Source organism: Zootermopsis nevadensis, unplaced genomic scaffold (assembly GCF_977971745.1).
Source record: "Zootermopsis nevadensis isolate Lab colony 2312 unplaced genomic scaffold, Znev_1.0 Znev_ptg000003l, whole genome shotgun sequence".
NCBI classification, from domain to species: domain Eukaryota; kingdom Metazoa; phylum Arthropoda; class Insecta; order Blattodea; family Termopsidae; genus Zootermopsis; species Zootermopsis nevadensis.
The window spans coordinates 5,083,489-5,108,079 of record NW_028259135.1 but is presented as its reverse complement, the minus strand read 5'-3'; the positions used below and the strand labels follow the sequence as shown (position 1 = coordinate 5,108,079).

The 24,591-nt window shown below is 39.8% G+C and overlaps 1 protein-coding gene, 2 long non-coding RNA genes and 1 pseudogene across 16 annotated transcripts in view; 1 reads left to right on the top strand and 3 right to left on the bottom strand.

The window, feature by feature from the left end:
• Positions 1–24,591, top strand: part of LOC110839576 (uncharacterized) — a 146,112-nt gene that overhangs the window by 40,940 nt on the left and 80,581 nt on the right. Inside the window, exon 1 of one of the 11 annotated variants that reach the window (XM_087340454.1) lies at positions 2,755–2,900. The exons of 9 other annotated variants lie outside the window; for them this stretch is intronic. In XM_087340454.1, the coding sequence (XP_087196580.1) occupies positions 2,823–2,900 (78 nt within the window). In that variant the 5' untranslated portion in view covers positions 2,755–2,822. Of the gene's footprint in view, positions 1–2,754; positions 2,901–24,591 lie in introns of those variants that run through there. One more of the 11 variants, XM_087340432.1, reaches the window with a different exon arrangement.
• LOC147874896 (uncharacterized) lies at positions 3,690–4,957 on the bottom strand (annotated as a pseudogene).
• Positions 8,258–15,129, bottom strand: LOC110840458 (uncharacterized). 4 transcript variants are annotated; one of them, XR_015532600.1, is made up of 4 exons: positions 14,979–15,129; positions 11,235–11,307; positions 10,219–10,246; positions 8,258–8,464 (listed from the first exon to the last, which is right to left on the bottom strand). It is a non-coding gene; the product is annotated as an uncharacterized LOC110840458 (long non-coding RNA). The 4 variants fall into 4 exon arrangements; XR_015532599.1 differs by lacking the exon at positions 14,979–15,129 and adding an exon at positions 13,974–14,179; XR_015532610.1 differs by lacking the exon at positions 14,979–15,129 and adding an exon at positions 12,956–13,357.
• LOC147874895 (uncharacterized) lies at positions 17,724–24,114 on the bottom strand. The gene is made up of 2 exons (XR_015532616.1): positions 19,015–24,114; positions 17,724–18,567 (listed from the first exon to the last, which is right to left on the bottom strand). It is a non-coding gene; the product is annotated as an uncharacterized LOC147874895 (long non-coding RNA).

Here is a 24,591-nt window from a genome sequence, read left to right as displayed (position 1 = left end):
ATTGAAGTTTCTTGACTGCGGCCTTATTTGATTACAGTTAATTAATGTGGACTTCCAACATGAAAAGGTTCCCCACCCCTGGTATAGACTGTCTCGGACTAGATTGGTAGTGGAATGTTCTTTCGTTAGCATAGTCACAAAATTTCGTCTCAGAAAAGGCAATTGAGACAAATGTAGAATATGCCGTCCATGTATGGTTTACTAGAGGCTAGTAGACAGGTGGGGCTAGAAGTGAATTCAGAAAGAACTAAGTTCATGTTGGTATCTCGTCGTCAGAAGACAGGCTGGCAGAATTGTCGTAGGGTGGCTAATAAATCCTTTGAAAGTGTTGCAAAGTTAAAATATTTGGGAATAACAATAACAAATCAAAATGACACTCATAAGGACGTTAGGAGGAGATTAAATTCCGGAAATGCTTGCTACTTCTAACTAACTAACTAACTAGACGGCTTACCGAACCCGAAGGTTCATCACCGAATTAACCAAAGCCCTACACCGGACCCTGTCCTGGGCCAACAAATTCCAGTTTTCTTCAACTCCTATCTCCCATAGATCCCGCCTGTCATCCTCCCATCTACGTCTAGGTCTCCCCAGCGGTCTCTTCCCTTCAGGTTTCCCAACCAGTACCCGGTGCACACTTCTTGTCCCATCCATGCGCGCTACATGCCCAGCCCATTTCATTCTTCTCGACTTAATCACCCTGACAATATTAGAAGAGGAGAACAGATTTTTAAGATCATCATTGTGCAGTTTTCTCCACGCCCCATCGTCTTCCCTCTTAGGCCCAAATATCCTCCTCAACACACCGTTCTCAAACACCTGCGATCTGTGTTCCTCCCTCTGAGTGAGAGACCATGTTTCACACCCATACAAAACAACAGGCAAGATTATTGTTTTGTACACTTTAATTTTCAGGTTCTTAGAAATCAGACGGGAAGACAAAATAGTTTGAACTGAGAAGTAGCAAGGATTTCAAGAATATAATCTCCTCCTAACTTCCTCATGAGTGTCATTTTTATTTGTTATTGTTGTTCCCAGATATTTGAACTTTATCACACTTTCAAAGGACTTATTAGCTACCCTAAGATAATTTTCCCCGCCTGTCTGCTGATGACGAGATACTAACATGTACTTAGTTTTTTCTGAATTTACTTCCAGCCCCACTTGTCTACCAGCCTCTAGTAAAACTTCAGCGTTTCTCTTTATTGTATTCTTATCGTCCCCCAATAAATTAACATCATCAGCATATGCCAATAGCTGATGTGTCCCATTCAATTGCAAACTCTCCTGCCTATCTCGGACTTTCCTGATAGCATATTCTAGCGCAAAGTTAAAGAGCAAGGGAGACAAAGCATCTCCTTGTTTTATACCGTTCTTGATGATGAATGTCTCATACATATATTTACCTACTCGAATTTTGCTACAGGTTTCATTTAAGCACATGTTTATTAGACTTACTAGCTTCTTTGGTATACCAAATTCAATACGAATATTGTATAACACTTCTCTCTTCACAGAGTCATTGGTTTTTTTGAAATCTATAAATAATTGATGTACGTTCCCACCGAACTCCCATTTTTGACGTAAATACGTCTATAAGGAAGGGTCATTCGGCAAAAATGTGTAACGGAAAAGGGAAACGAAAAAGTGTAACAAGTGTACCTAGGAAACGTCATCTGTTTACTCAGCATTGTTGTTACCTAGGAAACGTTACATTACATTTCATTACATTACATTCATCTACCACAGATCCATCTTAAGCGTAACTAATTCAAGTTAAATAAGCAATGTCTTAATCAAACTTTACTCGATTGTAAAGCATGTATAAAGGAAATATTTAGAATAAAGCCAATATATAAACTTCCTTTCCGTATAGACGAATTTACGTCAAATTCTCCGGAACCGTGGTTCCACTGTAACTTTTCTCTAGTATCTGACGGACGCAAAAGATCTGATCAATCGTTGATTTGTTTCGTCTGAACCCACACTGATGATTGCCTTCGACAAGGTAGTGATACCTTCGAGAAGGTGCTTGCTACTTCTCAGTTCAAAATATTTTGTCTTCCTGTCTGATTTCTAACAACCTGAAAATTAAAGTATACAAAACAATAATTTTGCCTGTTGTTTTGAATTGGCGCGAAACATGGTATCTCACTCTGAGGAAGGATAATAGATTGCAGGTGTTTGAGAATTGGGGAGGATATTTGGGTCCACGAGTGAAGACGATGGGACATGGAAAAAACTGCATAATGACGAGCGTAAAAATCTGTACTCTCCCAGTATTGTCAGGGTGATTAAGTCGAGAAGAATGAGATGGGCGGGGCATGTAGTGCTAATGGATGGGACAAGAGGCAACTTCACATCTCTTTAATCGAAATACTCCACGAAGCTCTTCTTTGGAAATTGTCGAATATTTTCTTTAAGTGTTTCTGCAGTGTGCGGGTAAATTGTGAACGTTATATAAATTTAATAGTTAGACCCTTTTTCCAAGAAATGGCCAATGAAAGACTTAGGTTTCTTCATGCAAGACAGTGCTACAATTCACACAGCTGATCGGTCGATGTCAGCATTAAGAGAAATGCTTGGTGAACAAGTTATCGATCAGTGGCCTCCACCTTCCCCAGACTTAAACCCGTGGGACTTTAACCTGTGGGGCATGCTGAAGAACAAAGTTTATGGAAACAATCCGCACACTGCAGAGGCACTTAAAAAATATTCGGCAATTTCCCAAGAAGAGCTTCGTCGAGTATTTCGAAACATGTTAACGAGATGTGAAGTTGCCTGCAAGCACAAGTAAGTCACTTTGATACAAAAGATGCAACATGCAGGGGGCAGTGACCAGGGTCCAAATAAAGCGCTACCACATCAAATGTTGCCAGTCATCAAGAGAGAACCAACAGGTAAGTCATCCATTTGCTGCAACAGCGAGTCTGATCTTACATTTAATTGTTTATTATACAACCTCATGTCCTTATTTTATGAGGATAAGCATATGGTACTGCAAATGTTCATTATAACTTTAGAGTAGTTTAATTAATTTTTATGTAACGTTGTATAAACCTCATGCCTCTTGAGTTCAGCTTACCTTTATAATTTCTATTTTATACTTAGTAATACAGAGTTGGGCAGCATTTATTCATCACTTTTACAGACACACTAGTCGATTTAAGTTTATTTAAAGTAATGTAAATTGAAATACAAGTATTTACCATTAATGAGGCACATAATAACTAAGTTTCTTCTTCAAAACACCCATCAGATGTTGTCCAGCAACAACCCAGTCCCGTTCTCAGTATTGTTGTTCCAGTTGTTCCACATGTTGGCAGTATCCTTCCCAATCCTTTGCAGTCACAGTTACGATCCCTTCTGTTGTTAAATCCAGCAGCCGCTTCAAAGACAGACCATCTGTCACGTTGTTCTCGCGAACGTAGTTTTTGACGTAAATACGTCTATGTTTTAGGGTCAGTATCATTCGGCAAAAAGTGTTACGAAAAAGGGAAACGAAAAAGTGTAACTTCATTGTTATGTTACCTTGGATACGTCATCTGTTTATCAACAAATAAACAACAATGGTTAACTAAATAGTTACATTACATTACATTACTTTACTTTACCTTACATTATATTACCTTACCTTACATTACATTACCTTACCTTACATTACATTACTTTACATTACCTAACCTTACCTTTCCTTACCTTACCTTTCCTTACCTTACCTTACCTTACCTTACATTACCTTACCTTACATTACCTTACCTTACCTTACCTTACCTTACCTTACATTATATTACATTACATTACTTTACATTCAGCTACCACAGACCCATCTTAAGCGTAACTAATTCAAGTTAAATAAGCAAAGACTTAATCAAACTTATCTCGATTGTAAAGCATGTAAAAAGGAAATATTTAGAATAAAGCCAATATATAAACTTCCTTTCCGTATAGACGTATTTACGTCTAATTTCCAAGAACCGTGGTTCCACTAACAACTTTTTTACCTTAGACCAGGGGTGGCCAACCCAAATGATCTTTCGGGCCACTTTGGAAATGCATCATAACTCCGCGGGCCACATATAAAATTATATATCCCCATATTAGATTTAGATACACTATAGACATTTTTTTGGAGTGAAAAATTGAAACATAATGAGTTATTATTATTGTGTTTGCTATTATTCTTACATGTAAACATAGATAATATAATAATAATGATACTAAGCGTACATTTTGTAAAAGTGTGATGAATCTCGCGGGCCGGAAAAATGTTCAAGGCGGGCCACATGCGGCCCGCGGGCCGCGGGTTGTACACCCTGCCTTAGACCATGCTAGTTCTATTGGGCTGAGGTCACACATATATGGAGGCAACCAAACTACAATGTGTCCATGGCGTTTAGTAACTGATCAATTTTGAAAATCTTTTCGTTTGGTTTCCTTGTCAGTATTAGGCCATAGAGTTGGCCTTTTCTCATAGCTGGATCACAGAAAACTCCGTGCCGCTGTAACCATGAGATCATTTCAGATTTAACCGAATATTTTGACGGGGTTTTATCTGCTTGTACACTGTGGTATGGACCGTTATCAAGTACTACCACTGAACTGGGGGGCAAATTCTGTAACAATTTCTCTCTAACCCACTTTTCAAAATTTGTGCTGTTCATCTGACCATGGTAGTCGCCACTTGCCGAGCCAGCTTTATATTTCGGTCACGCACCTTGAAGGAAACCAGCACGCTATCCAGCGTGAACCATAATCAGTCTTTTTACAGCATTTCCATCAGAGCATACCCCTTTAACTTTTTGAAAGTTAAATTTCTGTCTACCCAGCTTTCATCTAGGTAGAATATTTGTCTTCCTTCATTGCGAAGCGTCTTAATATTCACTAAATACCTCCCTCTCCAGTTTACTATGTCCGGCCTTTCAATCAAGATCTTGAGCTTACTTAGATTTTCATTTCACTTAAACCGTAAGTTATGTAAAATCTTCCGTAGAGAATCAACACCCCATGGAAAACCAATTTTTTGTTTAATTATGGGCAGTAGCTTGGGGCAGTTTTGTACTTTCTTCTGTATTGCGTAAAATTTTGCACAGCCCGCCTTATCACTGACATGTCAGTGGGTCTAGGCCGTGTTTCCCTGGCGTGTGTAAAGCTGACAGTGTGCCCCTCTCGTCTCCATCTTTTGACTCTCGCCTTACCTTCTTAATTAAAGCCTTAGATACACCCGTGTATTTGGCTGCCCTGTCTGTTGCACGGGCTTTGCTTCCTCATCACACAGCTTCACTACGCTGGATATCATTTCCCGCTGTTCCCTGTGAATAGTTTTCTCCTGCTTACTTACACTCGACATCTTTAAATCACCTGTGATTGAATATAGAATATTATCACAACACCCACAGAACACAGAACAGACGCACTTAGTACACGCTAATCTCAACTGCTTGATGTTTTCAGTCTGTGCAGTAGCATAAAACTCTGGCGTGTCACACTTCCCACCAATAGCAGCCCTCTAGTCCAGTGGTATTCAACCTTTTTGACGTAAATACGTCTATAAGGAAGGGTCATTCGGCAAAAAAGTGGAACAATGGTAACCTACGAAACGTCGTCTGTTTACTCGGCATTATTGTTACCTACGAAACGTCATCTGTTTACTTGGCATTGCTGTTACCTATAAAACATTTCATTACCTTACCTTACATTACATTACCTTACCTTACCTTACATTACATTACTTTACATTACATTCAGCCACCACAGACCCATCTTAAGCGTAACTAATTCAAGTTAAATAAGCAATGTCTTAATCAAACTTTACTCGATTGTAAAGCATGTATAAAGGAAATATTTAGAATAAAGCCAATATATAAACTTCCTTTCCGTATAGACGTATTTACGTCTAATTCCCAAGAACCGTGGTTCCACTGACAACTTTTTTTTGTTCGCGTACCCCCAGATATAATTTCCCTTCAACTTTGTACCCCCAAAGTTGTTGGTTTATAATTCAAGTTATACAAAGTATATAATCTACATCTAAAATAAATTAAATAAATTACATTACTGATTTTTCAGTGTTTATTATAAATAATGTATATATATATATGTATATATATATATATATATATATGTGTGTGTGTGTGTGTGTGTGTGTGTGTAAGATTTGAGGTTTTCACAGCGGTGAGTAAGAGATTTCTGTCTTCTGGGTTGTTGCGCTCTATATTCATCGCCCTGATGACGGAGGCAGTATTACCTGTGAAACTTTGGTTAACATCGACCAGACTACACAGCGCAACAACCCAGAAGATAGAAATCTTAATATATATATTAAATGTAATATATTAAATTTCACGCGTACCCCAGGTTGAATACCACTGCTCTAGTCCACCAGGCAGTAAACATTCCCCCCGCAGGGCTTTTCTCCTGATGTGTGGACAGTAACTGAAGAGCATAGCATTAGTCACATACAAAGCTTCACAAGACCCATTTTGGGTTGGATAGTTCGACACCTGATATCTTCTTCTCCCATAGAATACTCCAAACTCTTCCTTTCATGGTTCACATTAGAGCTCGTTCACACGACACCGAATCGGCCGTTTTATAGAATCGATTATTTTACCGTACACCGCAGTGGCAAATCACGTTATATGTGAATGTTCACTTGAAACAGCTGTCGACCGTGTACAGCACCGAATCGGTTTATCATTAAAAATATTACATATTCAACTCGGATTTGTACCTGTTTCATTTCCTGCTTGCAGGTGAATATTGCAAGTCAACGTATTATTTAAAGAGCCTCTTTCTATATTTACAAATTTCCACAATACTCTAGGAGTGTTGTTTGAACTAGTTATAATGTGCTGGATGTAGTTTGCTTTTGATGTTTTTATTACTACATTGTGTTCCTTTTTGTATATTAATATACTTGTCTCTATGTTCCTGAATCTTACTTTGCATGTAAAGATCATATAAGATTTTTTTTAAAATTTGTTCTTGCTGTAATAACATCTTTATTTATCAAGGAACACTTAAAGCACTTACAATATTTCTTCTAACTTTTGGACAGGCTATATTAAAATATTAGTTAAAATTACCATAAAAAGAATCCCATTTTTTCTCTGCATCATTATCCCAGAACACTTCAGTCCAAGTTTCATTTTGTATTAAAGAGCAAAGGCCTAATATATTGGCTTCTGGTACATTCTGATACATGAGGCTAGTAACATCAGTCACTGCAGTACTGAGGCAACCCGGGATGTAACCGAAGAGACGGGCTGTCCAGGAACACGAAGTCGGATGTTGGACGGACTGAAGGAGTGGAGAGAGCCATACTCGGATACTCAGAACGATTCAAGTTACAATGGACGAAGCGTTTACTCTTAGCATCGTCACATAGTTTATACACAATGGTTGTAGAGCGAATTAATATGCAGCAAACTAAGTAGGATGTAAGGAAGGTGGGGTAGATATTTCAGTGAAGTGGCTGGACAGCCAAAGACGATTTGTGGCAGAGACAGCAATTTTCTTCATTCAATCTACTACCACATGAAGAATCGTTATGGGGCCCCCACAAGCTGTTATCCGGTAGGTCACTGGATGTCTCTCCGTAGAGGCAAAGAAGCTGGATGATACAGCTCTGACATCACTCATGAATACCGAAACCTTAAAATTAGGCGACTTAGCTTACTTCCATCTGATCATGTCACTTGGAATTATCTTCTGGGGAAACTCAATAGACAGCAGAAAAGTGTTTCACATTCAAAAGAAAATTATGAATATAATGGCAGGCACTAGAAGGAGAGCCTCACGTAGGGAATTGTTTATGAAATGTAATATTCTTCCATTGGCCAGTGTATTGTATCTCTCATTATCATCGTTTTTGGTGGACAATGTGGAAAATTTTCAAACGAGTTCAGGTGTCCACATTACAAGTACAAAGCAAAAGTGGGTATGCTTCCTTGTGTAATTATTTTTGCTGCAATTCTGTAGTTGACTGTCAATTACTGTCATAATTATGTAATTTACATTTGTATTAGAAACATATATTGTATTTGTGCTATGAAATGTTCTGCATTCTTGGCCTGGGACTATAAATTATCTTATTTTATTCTAACCCACATTTAATGCTGAGATCTGGAATGTGTGGATGTTACCTCCAAGTCCGCTGTAGGTCTTCACAGCACATTCAGGCACAAGGCGCCTGACAGGTTAACAGGACTTCTTTGAGAGAATGGAACTGATGCACATTAGAAGAGTCAACATGTCGAATGTGTGCTTTTATTTGTCAACATACACAAATTAACTTCACAGAATTCAGTCGACAAATTGCTTTAATTTAACTTGTAAGCGCAATAACATTTCTTTTTGCTGCACATGCCTCCACCATCATAATGCTGCTTGATACACGCTTCGTGGCACTCTCCGAAATCGGGAGGATTCTTCTTCAGGCAGTCATAGGTGCCGTCAATTGCTGTTGGCAAATGGAAAATATACATTGAGGCTTTTTTAAAATGTTAAGTAGGCATTGGGGATACCAAAATTGTTGTCAGAACTGTCTGGTTAGGCTAGGCTATGTTAGGTTAGGTTAGGTTAGGTTAAGATAGGGTAGGCTAAGTTAAGTAGGGTTAAACTGGGCTTAGGATTTTTTGTAATTGAGAAAAGGGTAACGGGAAGTTGATGAGTGGATTTTGTGTAGTCCAGATCCTCTTGACACTGCCAATAAGGGTGAAAGTGGCTCATTATCTTTTACATTGTTGGGATTTTTTATTAACTACGATTGATTTAGACGTTTCTGCTTACGTAGGATTTGAGGTTCTCACGACACAGTCCAAAAATGGCTGTCGTCTGGAATGACCGCGCCGTGTATTTTGGTGGAATTTTAAAACGTTTCAGAGGTTCTTGTTTTATAACTCGTCGTCCTAATGATGGAGGCAGCAGGGGCCTCTGAAACGTTGGTGTACTTCTGCCATACCACAAGGCGCGACATACGAGAAGACAACCATCACCCTCATTAAGCTAGTGCTGAATGAAGACAAAGGACTGGAACGAGTTGTTTGTTTGTTTGTATGCATTTATCAGCCTGGTTACCGTTGCCAGTGACTTAACTGGCCAAACAGTGGAATCCCATTATTGGCGAAGGAGTAATTTCTGTGATCGCCGCCCGTTGTTTTCCGAGGTTTAGCGCGACATAAGCGTCAGGAGAGCACTCATGAAAATGTGTTTCAGTATTTAGAAGGCCTTGAGTTTTAATTACATTTTTCATTTGAACGTTTTTGTTGCTTTATTTCGCCAAAACTTTATATTGATCTGTGCGTCAATGCGTTAATTTGAAAGCCAATAACTTCTTTGAAAATCGTTCTGTGGTGACGTAGACTGGATTGATCGGGCGAAGATGCATTTGCGAACCTTTGTTTGAATGGTAATGAACAGTGAGGTTATATAATACAACAGAATTTCTTGATCAGCTGAGGATTGCAGCTCAGTTAATTGCACTAAGAAGTACAGACTACGTTTACGAAGCCTCGGGCGGACATAATCGTTCGTACGTAAGTTAAAATGAACACACAGTTTGTGTTTCATTGTGTGATTCTTCGTTTGTGTCATCGTGTACCTTCCTTCCTTTGTTTTGCCTCGCCCTCTCCTAATATTAGCTTTTTCCCCATCAGAGTGTGCCTTGGTCTGCTCCTGTACTTCTGGTTTGTTTTCTGACTTAGAAAGTGGGGGGGGGGGGGGGGGCAACCAGCTGACACAGGTTCACGGGTCTCGTTTCCTGATTCATTATTCTGTTCTGTCATTAGTTTACATTTTGATATGAATATGAGTTTTGTTTTTATTCCGCTAATAAATAATTTTCTGATTTGTATTTTGGTCTATAAATGATAAGTTTGTAAAGGGTTTCAACTTTTATCCCAGAAGCGCACACAAATGCCAATTTCATTAAATCACACTTCCGCTTTATGTAAGATACGAACATTGACGCACAAGTAGGTGTTTAACATGCATTTGAAACTTATGTAATGTATTAAAACGGGGGCATGTGTGGCCAGTCATCGTTCAAAATTTAGTTTCCGGATCAAACAACGTAAAGCGATCGAAAAGGCCGCTTGAGACCGACTCCTGTCGAGTCGAGGTACATCACACTGCAGTCAGTTACACGGATGTAGGCTTATTTGGTTACAGCATTCTTCTGGATTATAATAGAAGATAATAATGAACTTCACTTACTCCTTTGAAAGACAGCAACTTGCGGCTTCTGAAACAATCAACGTCGAATTTTCAGAATATCACACAAATTTGCATTTGGAATGCAACACATTTAGCACTAGACATTTATCGAAAGTCATTGCAGGGCGTCATAGAGTGATGACAGACCCTCGTGACAAAGGAAGTTGATAAACTTCATCTTCATTTGGTTTGGTATTCTTAGATTACCTAATGGAGTACACAAAGCACATGTAAATAGGTAAGACTTGAGGTTCTCACAGTGTTGAGTATGAAGATTTCCGTCTTCTGGGTTGTTGCGCTGTGTTGTGTGGTCCATGTTAATAACGTTTCAGAGGTCATACTGCCTCCTTCATCAGGGCGATGAATATCGTTATCGCCCTGATGACGGAGGCAGTATGACCTCTGAAACGTTGGTTAATATCGACCAGACTGCACAGCGCAACAACCCAGAAGACGGAAATCTTTACATGTAAATAATTCATGACTTTTCATTATGAAAAAAAATTGTTAGTGGAACCATGGTTCCGGAGAATTTGACGTAAATACGTCTATACGGAAAGGAAGTTTATATATTGGCTTTATTTTAAATATTTCCTTTATACCCGCTTTACAATTGAGTAAAGTTTTATTAAGACTTTGCTTATTTAAGTTGAATTAGTTACGCTTAAGATGGGTCTGTGGTGGCTGAATATAATGTAAAGTAATGTAATGAAATGAAATGTAATGAAATGTAAGGTAAGGTAAGGTAAGGTAATGTAAGGTAATGCAATGAAATGTTTTATAGGTAACAACAATGCTAAGTAAACAGATGACGTTTCCTTGGTAACAATAATGCCGAGTAAACAATTGACGTTTCCAAGGTAACATAACAATGCAGTTACACTTTTTCGTTTCACTTTTTGCCGAATGACACTGACCAAAAAATATAGACGTATTTACGTCAAAAACACATTACTGAACGCTAAGCTTTGGACGGTGGACAGAAAGTATATTTTGTAGATTAAGGCTTTGCTTACCAGCATTACCGACAGAAGGACGAAGCATACGAAAATCTTCATTTCTGCCGCCTTGAAAATGAGAGAGAGGGACCTGAAACAAAGGGAAACATTCCACATTGTATCTAATGGGCCGTGCAATGTCTCAGGCGGGCAGTCACTGGCAGAGTGAAACAGGGTTCCTTTCTGAATCCTTCGTTTGGACCCCACAATATCCCACCGCCGATCTCTAATCACTCGTGCATCATCCGAGGTCTGGACAACGGGTTCCTCGGAGGCCGCGTTTCCACACAGACAGATGTTACCCTGCTGTCCTGAATCTGCCTGTTGTATGCTGATTACAGTGCCGCCACTGTGGTCTAGGGGTCAGAACGCTGGGCTTATAATCCTGGGGTCCCGGGATCGATATCCGGCGGTGCCCGGATTTATAACTTGTAGCATTACGAAGATTATTAGTGAACATTATTAGTCTACCATTAGACTGAACTTACGTTACAATATTTCGAAAATTACAAAATTTGTAAAATCTGCTTTCACAGTTGTTAGACTTCACTGACTTAAAACGCACAATTTTCCCGAAATTAAACGTTTCTCAAAATCGAAATGTATATGAATTCAAAATGATCGAATTTTTTTTGCATAGTGCTGTCTTAATTTTTAAAATTACAATATTTGAAACTTTAAAATTTATGTTCGCACACCTGGAAAATTTTAAAACTTCCAAACAAACAATTTTATAATAAGGAATGGAACAAAATTTGAAACGAAATAATGTTTTAAAATATTAAGTATGTATTCATTTTCAGTTTAAAGGTCCGAAAGTATTTAGAATTGTAATAGCGAAAAATCATTATCTAGTCAGTTCTCATATTCGAAATTTAAAGATTTTAAAATTGAAATCTCAACATTCATCGCAATCTAACATGTCTTAATTGAGACCGATACAAACAAAATCAATCATTATCTAACCTAACCTAAGCTGACATAACCTAACGTTACCGACCGACGTATAACCCAGAGTAACCCAACTTTGCCTAATCTGTTCTATCCTCATTTAAATTAGCTTGACCAAACAAAACCTAACAAGAAGGAAAACTTCACCGAAGTAAAGAGAATTCAACGAAACCACACTGTAAATTCAATGTTCAAAACTGGAAAATTCTTCAACTTGAAAATTTCCTCAACTTCAAATTTGTCAAAATTCCAAACTCACAATTTTATAATTTGTATTTTTTTTTAGGAAATTGAATTTCCTGCAGATTAAAAGGTAGAAGATCTTGAGAATTAATATTTTATGCATCTCAGATTTTTCCAATATTTCAAAAGTCTCATAATATTGTAATTTTTCAATGTTTCAAGATTTCAACATTTCCAAACATTCAGTTTAATTGAAACTAAAACAAAACGTTACAGTGGAACCACGGTTCCGTAGATTTGACGTAAATACGTACTTATCCTCATTCCACAGGATTGTTTGCTGTTGAGCTAGCAGCAATTCTACATCACTTGACAGTTCTATATCTGTTCATTTATTTTCTTCTTCAGTAGTTTGTTGTTTTTGGAAAAATGCATCGTTAATTGTAATCTTGTAATGTTTGTACAATGGAGTATTAATCAAATAAGTAAGCCAACGTTTTATTGTATCTTTCTTCATAGTTTATGGAGTCTTTTAGCTTCAATGTCAATGTCAACAAACTAACGCAACAATAGATTTCTTAATAATTCTTATTTAAGATAAGTACCTGTGATATTGTACGAGCCGGGATAGCTCAGTCAGTATAGTGACTAGCTACGGGCTGGACCACCGGGGTTCGATCCCCGACGGGGGCAGAGGATTTTTCCTTTAGCCTCTGCGTCCAGACCGGCTCTGGGGCCCACCCAGCCTCCTATACAATGGGTACCGGGGTCCTTTCCCGGGGGTAAAGCCGGCCGGGGCGTGATGCTGATCACTCACCCCATCTAGTGCCGAGGTCAAGAAAGAGAGGAGCTATACCTCCACTCCCCCCAATCGCCTACATGGCGTATAGCGGGACAAACTTTACTTTACACCTCATATTGTAAAACGTTTTTAACAGCACAATATTATCTACTCTACGACGCACTACTTCTACAAGCGATTCACAGCTCAGCTCTTTCCGCAATAAAGAAGGCGGATTGTTGACGGCAGTAATGAAACACAACAATGCCGAGATGACGTTTCCTAGGTAACATAACAATGCATGCAAGCTGACCATTGTTGTCAGTCCATATTTACAAATTGTTGATATTTCCTAGGTGACCATTTTACACATTTTCCTGTCACTTTTTCTTTTCACTTTTTCGTAACACTTTTTTGTGGAGTCACTCTTCCATATAGACGTATTTACGTCAAAAATTAGAAATTATCAGAATTTTAAAACATCCACAAGTTAGAAATGTCCGAAATTCTTGGACAATTTGAAATCAAACTTTAATTCACAATTTCAAATCATATGATACTAAATTCGGCCAAGGACAGGATCCCGTGGAGGGCTTCATTTAATTCGGTCATGAACTTTGGGTTCACTAAACCATCTAGTTAGTTAGTTAGTTAGTTAGATACTAAATTCAAATTAGGCATTTATGATAACCCACACTTTCTCAAGAGGAAGTGAAGATATAGACTAAAGTAATATGACCGAACATGTGTTAATGTGACCTAATCTAACCTAAAGTAACCTGACTTAACCTATCCAACTTAAGCTTACACAGACTGAGTTGTCCTAACCTGATCTGACTTACCTGGAGTCAACAAAACCAAACTATCTTAACAGCACTTCGTCAAATTGTCCACTTCCATCAGTAGGAACAAGTATTACCATAATAGCCACTATAAATATTAGAAGAAAGCTCATGAATTGTCGAAAAGCTAACAAGGGTAAGAGTGTTTACGTGTCTGAAAATTGTAAAGAATTTCGAACTTCCTAGTTCCTGCTCTGGCTACCAGAGTGCAGTACCATTCTCCCTCAGTGGAAGCCCAGCATTCAACTTTCATCATCCGCCATTTTGTTCGTAGAATATTTAAAAGTACGATTTTATGGTAGTCCGCAATAGCACATCCTTAGTACCAAACTCAATCGCAAATTTTAAAGTTGCTCTGGAGTTGAATTATTCGGACGGACGGACACGCCGAATCCATAATGAATTATCCCCTTGCAGTTAATGCATGGAACGCAGAATGAATATAGTGAGAGGATGAATACGAAAACACAGACGGAAAAAACTAATAATAAGAAAAAGTGCAGAACGTGAAAAAGAATCAGTAAGGACGAGCAGTTTGTAAGTCGAATATATATGTATTTAAATGGAACTTGCAGAACTTCGAAGATTGTGTTAAAAGAACTTCAAAGTATAATGAATTCTACACAAAGTGTTTCTGCATTACTTGTAACTAATCTGAGTGCTTCTTCTATGCACGATAAAAAAAAATACAAACGAAAGAAGTAAACATGTTTATTTACATATTGGTTTGTGGTCAGTTTGTCTTTGATTTACGTCCCACAAGATCTCCTGACTTAAACCCGCCTGGTTATTACGTATGGGACCATCTTGAAAAAGCTTTGTCTTCTGCGACAGTGAATGACGTAGCCGAACAAAAGAGGCGGTGGACGACTAATGTGAGTCGATTTGGAAGACGTTTCGTCGGAATGTAGTGCAGCCGTCTTTTCTACTGAATTACGGAACGTGAAATTAGTTCATTTTTGTGCAAATATCACTGTTACTTTAGAAGGGAAAATACTGTCTTACCTGTGGTGTGAGATGAAAGATGTCGTGCGTGAACAACAGACGTTCTGGTGGTTGGTGGCTCTCTCGCTCGCCTTATATTCACAAATTTATCGCTTGAGGTCGCCATATCTATGTAGAATAAGGTTATGGTTTCAACAGGACGGGGAACAATAAACTTTATCATTCTCTGATTGTATACAACCTACCGTCGAACTGTTTTCGCTCTCTCACATGCAGTCCATTTCTGTGGTAATTTATCATAAAATATTTTACCTAAAATATTGATAAAAATTTCCAATTGTGCGGAAGGCAACTTCATTGTTTTATAAGTGATAATTTTGTTGATGTTTTGAAAAGTCCTCGCTTATAATTTATTGAAGATCGAAGTCCTACTTCCTATCACGCGTAATCTTTAAATGCTCTCACACGTTGCTCGTGTGAGCAGCTCACGAGAGCTGATGCGACATCTGGGGACAGAATCCCCGGCAAAATTTTTAGTGTCCTTTCACACGATTTTCGGTGGACCTGTTAGGCAGGCTCATGAGCCCCAACTAAACATGTTTATTTACGTATTGGTTTGTGGTCTCTTTGTCTTTGATTTACGTCCCACAAGATCTCCTGACTTAAACCCGCCTGGTTATTACGTATGGGACCATCTTGAAAAAGCTTTGTCTTCTGCGACAGTGAATGACATAGCCGAACCAAAAAAGGCGGTGGACGACTAATGTGAGTCAATTTGGAAGACGTTTCGTCGGAATGTAGTGCAGCCGTCTTTTCTACTGAATTACGGAACGTGAAATTAGTTCATTTTTGTGCAAATATCACTGTTAGTTTAGAAGGGAAAATACTGTCTTATCTGTGGTGTGAGATGTAAAATGTCGTGCGTGAACAACAGACGTTCTGGTGGTTGGTGGCTCTCTCGCTCGCCTTATATTCACATATTTCTGTAAGGGTCGGAACGGCGTGTGTGCAGCGTGGTTCAGAATAGTTACGCGCTAGTTACGATACCTGCAGATAATGTAATCTTCTCTTAGTATAGGTGGGTTGTGGTATCCACAGGATGAGAAGCAGCAAGTTTGGTCATTTTTTGATTGTATACACCCTACCGTTAAGCAATTTTATTATTATATTATTTACGTTCTGTCTGACGACAGGTCCATATGAACAGGATCCTTCCATCCTTTTCTCGGACTGGGACCTGTTCATATACGTTCTTGGCAGATGATCCAGAAGTGGTTTGCCATTGCCTTCTTCTGTGTGTGAATGGAGTAATTGTTGGGATGCCACGGAGAAACCGGGGAAGCCCCCGGAGGAAAACTCCGTGTTGCCTAGACCACGGCCTTGCCCAACACAAGTTATAAATTCGGGCACCGCCGGGAATCGAACCCGAGACCCCAGGATTACAAGGCCAGCGTTCTAACCGCTAGACCACCGTGGCTCCTAAGCAATTTTAGCCCTCATTATTATTGCAATGGTCTTTACCAATGTAGTCAAGTTCTGTCATAAGTTCTGGTAACTTATGGTTGAATATTTTACTTACAATAAGCATAATTTATTTCCAGGTATCTAAAGTACATATCAGTTTCGAATGAGTTACTATTTTTTGACGTAAATACGTCTATATTGAAGGGTCATTCGGCAAAAAAGGGAAACGAAGAAGTGCAATTTCATTGTTATGTTACCTAGGAAACGCCATCTGTTTACTCGGCATTGTTGTGTTACATTACTGCCGTCAACAATCCGCTTTCGTTATTGCGATAAAGGGAAACGAAAAAGTGTAACGAAAAAGATCCGATAACAATGGTTACCTAGGGAACGTCGTGTTTACTCGGCATTGTTGTTACCTATAAAACGTTACATTATATTACCTTACATTACATTACTTTACATTAAATTCAGCTACCACAGACCCATCTTAAGCGTAACTAATTCAAGTTAAATAAGCAAAGTCTTAATCAAACTTTACTCAAATGTAAAGCATTTATAAAGGATGTAATTAGAATAAAGCCAATATATAACCTTCCTTTCCATATAGACGTATTTACGTCAAATTCTCCGGAACCGTGGTTCCACTGACAACTTTTTGTGTATGAAAATTCGTTGTGGTTAATTTCTTGGAGCACGCAGTCCATCTGCGTGAGTGTTGTCGCACATAACCTCAACATTCTGCAGCGTCCTCTTAGTGACCTGAACGACCAGATATATTCGGCATAAAGTACTTTTTGGTTTTCTCTGACCTTCTGTCTTATAGGTGACTTCCAACGCTTCCGAAGGTAAAGCATTCCCCTGAACCCCAAATATGGAGGTGATCCATACCAAATGGCGTCGCAAACTGAAGAGACGCCTTCATCAGATTAGACGCCATTTGTGCGAAGTTTATGCTCACAGAATACATTTTAAAATGCACTGCTAATATGAGGTAGCCGGTTTAAAATAAGGGCAGTGTCAGGAAAACAAGAATGTTAATGTGCTGTGTGTAGGGATTTGGAAAATATTATAAAATAAACTTCAACACGCTTTTGGAAATAGTCGCGCCGAAAATCGCAAAAAGGAACACTCACTTCAAAGAAGCGATACCTGTTGCGATCAAGTTAGCTATAACGCTGAGATTTTTAGCTACCGGTGATTCGTTTGCGTCCTTAATGTATTTGTTTAAAGTTTCCAAGCAATTCATTACTGCCAGAGGTTCTGAAAGCTATAGTGCATGGACTTCACGATTATGTCAAGGTAAGTGGTTTTATTAAATTCTAAATAAATTATTATAAATTATATGTATATTTATTTATTTTTTCTGTCATATTTTATATGTTTTTATTTTTTATTTGTAGTGTTCTGTCTGCCGACAGGTCCATATGGACAGGATCCTTCCATCCTTTTCTCGGACTGTGACCTGTTCATATACGTTCTTGGCAGGTGATACAGAAGTGGTTTGCCATCGCCTTCTTCTGTGTGTGAATGGAGTAATTGTTGGGATGTCACGGAGAAACCGGGGAAGTCCCCGGAGGAAAACTCCGTGTTGCCTAGACCACGGCCTTACCCAACACAATATACTTATAATATACAATATACACATAATTACTTTTTTGGAAAAGACAAAAATTCTTGAATGCCATCAACAGGCATGTCCGTGTTGTTCGTATGAGTAGTATATGTAGAAGATGAATATCCACTAGCCAAACTGTCATATCAATTCGCCGATGAAGAAGACCGGGGGCGTGGAAGTGAAAGTGCAGCTGGGGGAACAGAAGATCTTTCGTGTGGGGAAGATGCTGTTGGCGACACAGTGTGCATCTGTATGTCGGTGGCTGCAGTCATTTCCTGTGCTTGTAAATCAATCAGGTAATTGGTAATTTCGCGTTCGGCCAGTAGTTGATTATGTGGATTGAGCTTTCTGATTTTGCGTGCGATAAATTGGCCAAAATCATTTCATTCATCACTGCGAGTCAGTTGTTCTGCCGCCGTTTTCAAAGCTTATAAGCTTCGTCTTCTCTGTCACATTGGTTAGTTTTTTTAATGTTCCTCTTAGTCCTTATCGGCTGAATAAAGTCATAGAAGATTGTGCAGGTTGGGATGAATAGTCGCTCTCATCCGTTGGTTCAGCTTCGAAGTCCTACAACAATAGAAAATGTGTAATCAATATTATATTCGTTAAGACACAACTTATCATATCGTAAATAAAATCGTAAATAAACCAAAATATTATTTAATTCTAATTTCTGTCTTTACATTTATTTGTGACAGTCACCCACATGCGAGGAGGAGTGGAAAGCAATCGCAGAAGGTTATGGTAAACGATGGGATTTCCCCCATTGCATTGGCGCACTGGATGGGAAACATGTGGTAATCCAACGACCAGAAAACACAGTGAGCGAGTTTCACAATTACAAAGGAACGAACAGTGTTGTTTTCCTTGCTACAGTGGACGCGAACTATTGTTTTACGTACGATAATGTGGGTTGCCAAGGTCGTATCTCAGATGGTGGGGTATTCAAAAGTACTTCATTCTATAAGAAACTTGAGGAAAATAAACTACATTTACATACTGATGAAGCCCTACCTGGTCGTACGATGCCAGTTCCTTATGTATTGGTTACTGCCTCCATGATCAGAATATGAAGATTTCTGTCTTCTAGGTTGTTGCGCTGTGCAGTCTGGTCGATGTTAACCAACATTTCAGAGGTCATACTGCCTCTGTCATCAAAGTATGAAGATTTCTGTCTTCTGGGTTGTTGCGGGGTGTAGTCTGGTCGATGTTAACCAACGTTTCAGAGGTCATACTGCCTCCGTCATCAGGGCGATAAAGATTTCTGTCTTCTGGGTTGTTGCGCTGTGTAATCTGGTCGATGATTACCAACGTTTCAGAGGTCATACTGCCTCCATCATCAGGGAGATGAATATGAAGATTTCTGTCTCCTGGGTTGTTGCGCTGTGTAGTCTGGTCGAAGTTAACCAACGTTTCAGAGGACATACTGCCTCAATAATCAGGGCTATGAGTATGAAGTTTTCTGTCTTCTGGGTTGTTGTGCTGTGTAGTCTGGTCGATGTTAACCAACTTTTCAGAATTCATACTGCCTCCATCATCAGGGCGATAAGTATGAAGGTTTCTGTCTTCTGGTTTGTTGCGCCGTGTAGTCTGGTCGATGTTAACCAACGTTTCAGAGGTCATGCTGCCTCCGTCATCAGGGCGGTGAGTATGAAGATTTCTGTCTTCTGGGTTGTTGCGCTGTGTAGTCTGGTCGATGTTAACAAACGTTTCAGAGGTCATACTGCCTTCGTCATCAAAGTATGAAGATTTCTGTCTTCTGGGTTGTTGCGGGGTGTAGTCTGGTCGATGTTAACCAACGTTTCAGAGGTCATACTGCCTCCGTCATCAGTGTATTAAGATTTCTATCTTCTGGGTTATTGCACTGTGTAGTCTGGTAGATGTTACCCAACGTTTCAGAGGTCATACTGCTTTCATCATCAGGGCGATGAGTATGTAGATTTTTGTATTCTGGGTTGTTTCACTGTTTATTCTGGTCTATGTTAACCAACGTTTCAGAGGTCATACTGCCCCCATCATTGGAGTATGAAGATTTCTGTCTTCTGGGTTGTTGCGCTGTGTAATCTGGTCGATGATTACCAACGTTTCAGAGGTCATACTGCCTCCATCATCAGGGCGATGAGTATGAAGATTTCTGTCTTCTGGGTTGTTGCGCTGTGTAGTCTGGTCGAAGTTAACCAACGTTTCAGAGGTCATACTGCCTCAATAATCAGGGCTATGAGTATGAAGTTTTCTGTCTTCTGGGTTGTTGCGCTGTGTAATCTGGTTGATGTTTACCAACGTTTCAGAGGTCATACTGCCTCCATCAACAGGGCGATGAATGTGAAGATTTTTGTCTTCTGGGTTGTTGAGCTGTGTAATCAGGTCTGTGTTAACCAACGTTTCAGAGCTCATACTGCCTTCATCATCACGGCGATAAAAATTTCTGTTCTCTGGGGTATTGCGCTGTGTAGTCTGAGAGAAGTAACCAATGTTTCTGAAGTCATACTGCCTCCAACATCAGGGAGATAAGTATGAAGATTTCTGTCTTCCGGGTTGTTGCGCTGTGTAGTCTGGTCGATGTTAACCAACATTTCAGAGGTCATACTGCCTCCGTCATCAGTGTATAAAGATTCCTGTCTTCTGGGTTGTTGCACTGTGTATTCTGGTCGATGTTAACTAACGTTTCACAGGTCATAATGTCTCCGACATCAGGGCGATGAGTATGAAGATTTTTGTCTTCTGCGTTGTTGCGCTGTGTAATCTGGTCGATGATTAACAAAATTTCAGTGGTCATAATGTCTCCATCAACAGGGCGATGAGTATGAAGATTTCTGTCTTCTGCATTGTTGCGCAGTGTAGTCTGGTAGAATTTAACGAATGTTTTAGAGGTTATACTGCCTCCGTCATCAGAGTATGAAGGTTTCTGACTTCTGGGTTGTTGCGCTGTGTAGTCTGGTCGATGTTAACCAACATTTCAGAGGTCACACTGCCTCCGTCATCAGTGTATTAAGATTTCTATCTTCTGGGTTATTGCACTGTGTAGTCTGGTAGATGTTACCCAACGTTTCAGAGGTCATACTGCTTTCATCATCAGGGCGATGAGTATGTAGATTTTTGTATTCTGGGTTGTTGCACTGTGTATTCTGGTCGATGTTAAAAAACGTTTCAGAGGTCATACTGTCTCCAACATCAGGGCGATGAGTATGAAGATTTCTGTCTTCTGGGTTGTTGCGCTGTGTAGTCTGGTCGATGTTGACCAACGTTTCAGAGGTCATATTGCGTCCATCATCAGGGCGATGAGTATGAAGATTTTTGTATTCTGGGTTGTTGCACTGTGTATTCTGGTCGATGTTAACCAACGTTTCAGAGGTCTTACTGCCCCCATCATTGGAGTATGAAGATTTCTGTCTTCTTGGTTGTTGCGCTGTATAGTCTGGTAGAAGTTAACCAATGTTTTAGAGGTCATACTGCCTCCGTCATCAGAGTATGAAAATTTCTGTCTTCTGGGTTGTTGATGTTTACCAACGTTTCAGAGGTCATATTGCCACCATCATCAGGACGATGAGTATGAAGATTTCCGTCTTCTGGGTTGCTGCGCTGTGTAGTCTGGTAGATGTTAACCAAAGTTTCAGAGGTCATACTGCCTCCGTCATCAGGGCGATGATTATTAAGATTACTGTCTTCTGGGAAGTTGCGGTGTGTAGTCTGGTCGATGTTACCCAACGTTTCAGAGATACTACTGCCTCCATCATCAGGGCGATAAGTATGAAGATTTCCGTCTTCTGGTTTGTTGCGCTGTGTATTCCAATCGATGTTAACCAAAATTTCAGAGGTCATACTGCCTCTGTCATCAGAGTATGAAGTTTTCTGTATTCTGGGTTTGTTGCGTTGCGTAGTCTGGTCGATGTTAACCAACGTTTCAGAGGTCATATTCCCACCATCTTCAGGGCGATAAAGATTTATGTCTTCTGGTTTATTGCACTGTGTAGTCTGGTCGATGTTAACCAACGTTTCAGAGGTCATATTCCCACCATCTTCAGGGCGATAAAGATTCATGTCTTCTGGTTTATTGCACTGTGTAGTCTGGTCGATGTTAACCAACGTTTCAGAGGTCATACTGCCTCCATCATCAGGGCGATGAGTATGAAGTTTTCTGTCTTCTGGATTGTTGCGCTGTGTAGTCTAGTAGATATTTACCAACGTTTCAGAGGGCACAGTGCCTCCATTATCAGGGCGATGAATATGAAGATTTCTGTATCCTTGCTTGTTGCGCTGTGTAGTCTGGTTGATGTTAACCAACGTTTCAGAATTCATACTGCCTTCATCATCAGGGCGATGAGTATGAAGTTTTCTGTTTTCTGGATGGTTGCGTTTTGTAGTCTAGTAGATATTTACCAACGTTTCAGAGGTCATACTGCCTGCATCATCAGGGCGATGAATATGAAGAATTCTGTATCCTGGCTTGTTGCGCTGTGTAGTCTGGTCGATGTTAACCAACGTTTCAGAATTCATACTGCCTCCATTATCAGGGCAATGAGACTGAAGTTTTCTGTCTTCTGGTTTGTTGCGCTGTGTAATCTGGTCGATGATTACCAACGTTTCAGAGATCATACTGCCTCCATCATCAGGGCAATGAGACTGAAGTTTTCTGTCTTCTGGTTTGTTGCGCTGTGTAATCTGGTCGATGATTACCAACGTTTCAGAATTCATACTGCCTCCATTATCAGGGCAATGAGACTGAAGTTTTCTGTCTTCTAGTTTTTTATGCTGTGTAGTGTGGTAGATGTTAACCAACGTTTCAGAGGTCATACTGCCTCCATCATCAGGGCGATGAGTATGAAGATTTTTGTATTCTGGGTTGTTGCACTGTGTAGTCTGGAAGATGTGAACCAACGTTTCAGAGGTCTTACTGCCTCCATCATCGGAGTATGAAGATTTCTGTCTTCTTGGTTGTTGCGCTGTATAGTCTGGTAGAAGTTAACCAATGTTTTAGAGGTCATACTGCCTCCTTCATAAGAGTATGAAGATTTCTGTCTTCTGGGTTGTTGATATTTACAAACGTTTCAGAGGTCTTACTGCCTCCATCATCGGAGTATGAAGATTTCTGTCTTCTTGGTTGTTGCGCTGTATAGTCTGGTAGAAGTTAACCAATGTTTTAGAGGTCATACTGCCTCCTTCATAAGAGTATGAAGATTTCTGTCTTCTGGGTTGTTGATATTTACAAACGTTTCAGAGGTCATATTGCCTCCATCATCAGGACGAAGAGTATGAAGATTTCTGTCTTCTGGGTTGCTGCGCTGTGTAGTCTGGTAGATGTTAACCAAAGTTTCAGAGGTCATACTGCCTCCGTCATTAGGGCGATGAGTATTAAGATTACTGTCTTCTGGAAAGTTGCGGTGTGTAGTCTGGTCGATGATAACCAACGTTTCAGAGATCATACTGCCTCCATCATCAGGGCGATAATTATGAAGATTTCTGTCTTCTGGTTTGTTGCGCTGTGTATTCCAATCGATGTTAAGCAACATTTCAGAGGTCATACCGCCTCTGTCATCAGAGTATGAAGATTTCTGTATTCTGGGTTTGTTGCGTTGCGTAGTCTGGTCGATGTTAACCAACGTTTCATAGGTCATATTCCCACCATCTTCAGGGCGATAAAGATTTATGTCTTCTGGTTTATTGCACTGTGTAGTCTGGTCGATGTTAACCAACGTTTCAGAGGTCATACTGCCTCCATCATCAGGGCGATGAGTATGAAGTTTTCTGTCTTATGGTTTGTTGCGCTGTGTATTCCAATCGATGATAACCAACATTTCATAGGTCATACTGCCTCTGTCATCAGAGTATGGAGATTTCTGTCTTCTGGGTTGTTGTGGTGCGTAGTCTGGTCGATGTTAACCAACGTTTCAGAGGTCATATTCCCACCATCTTCAGGGCGATAAAGATTTATTTTCTTCTGGTTTATTGCACTGTGTAGTCTGGTCGATGTTAACCAACGTTTCAGAGGTCATATTCCCACCATCTTAAGGGCGATAAAGATTTATGTCTTCTGGTTTATTGCACTGTGTAGTCTGGTCGATGTTAACCAACGTTTCAGAGGTCATACTGCCTCCATCATCAGGGCGATGAGTATGATGTTTTCTGTCTTCTGGATTGTTGCGCTGTGTAGTCTAGTAGATATTTACCAACGTTTCAGAGGGCACAGTGCCTCCATTATCAGGGCGATGAATATGAAGATTTCTGTATCCTTGCTTGTTGCGCTGTGTAGTCTGGTTGATGTTAACCAACGTTTCAGAATTCATACTGCCTTCATCATCAGGGCGATGAGTATGAAGTTTTCTGTTTTCTGGATGGTTGCGTGTGTAGTCTCGTCGAAGTTAACCAACGTTTCAGAGGTCATACTGCCTCAATCATCAGGGCTATGAGTATGAAGATTTCTGTCTTCTGGTTTGTTGCGCTGTGTAATCTGGTCGATGATTACTAACGTTTCAGAGGTCATATTTTCTCAATCATCAGGGCAATGAGTATGAACTTTTCTGTCTTCTGGGTTGTTGTGCTGTGTAGTCTGGTAGATGTTAACCAACGCTTCAGAGGTCATACTGCCTCCATCAT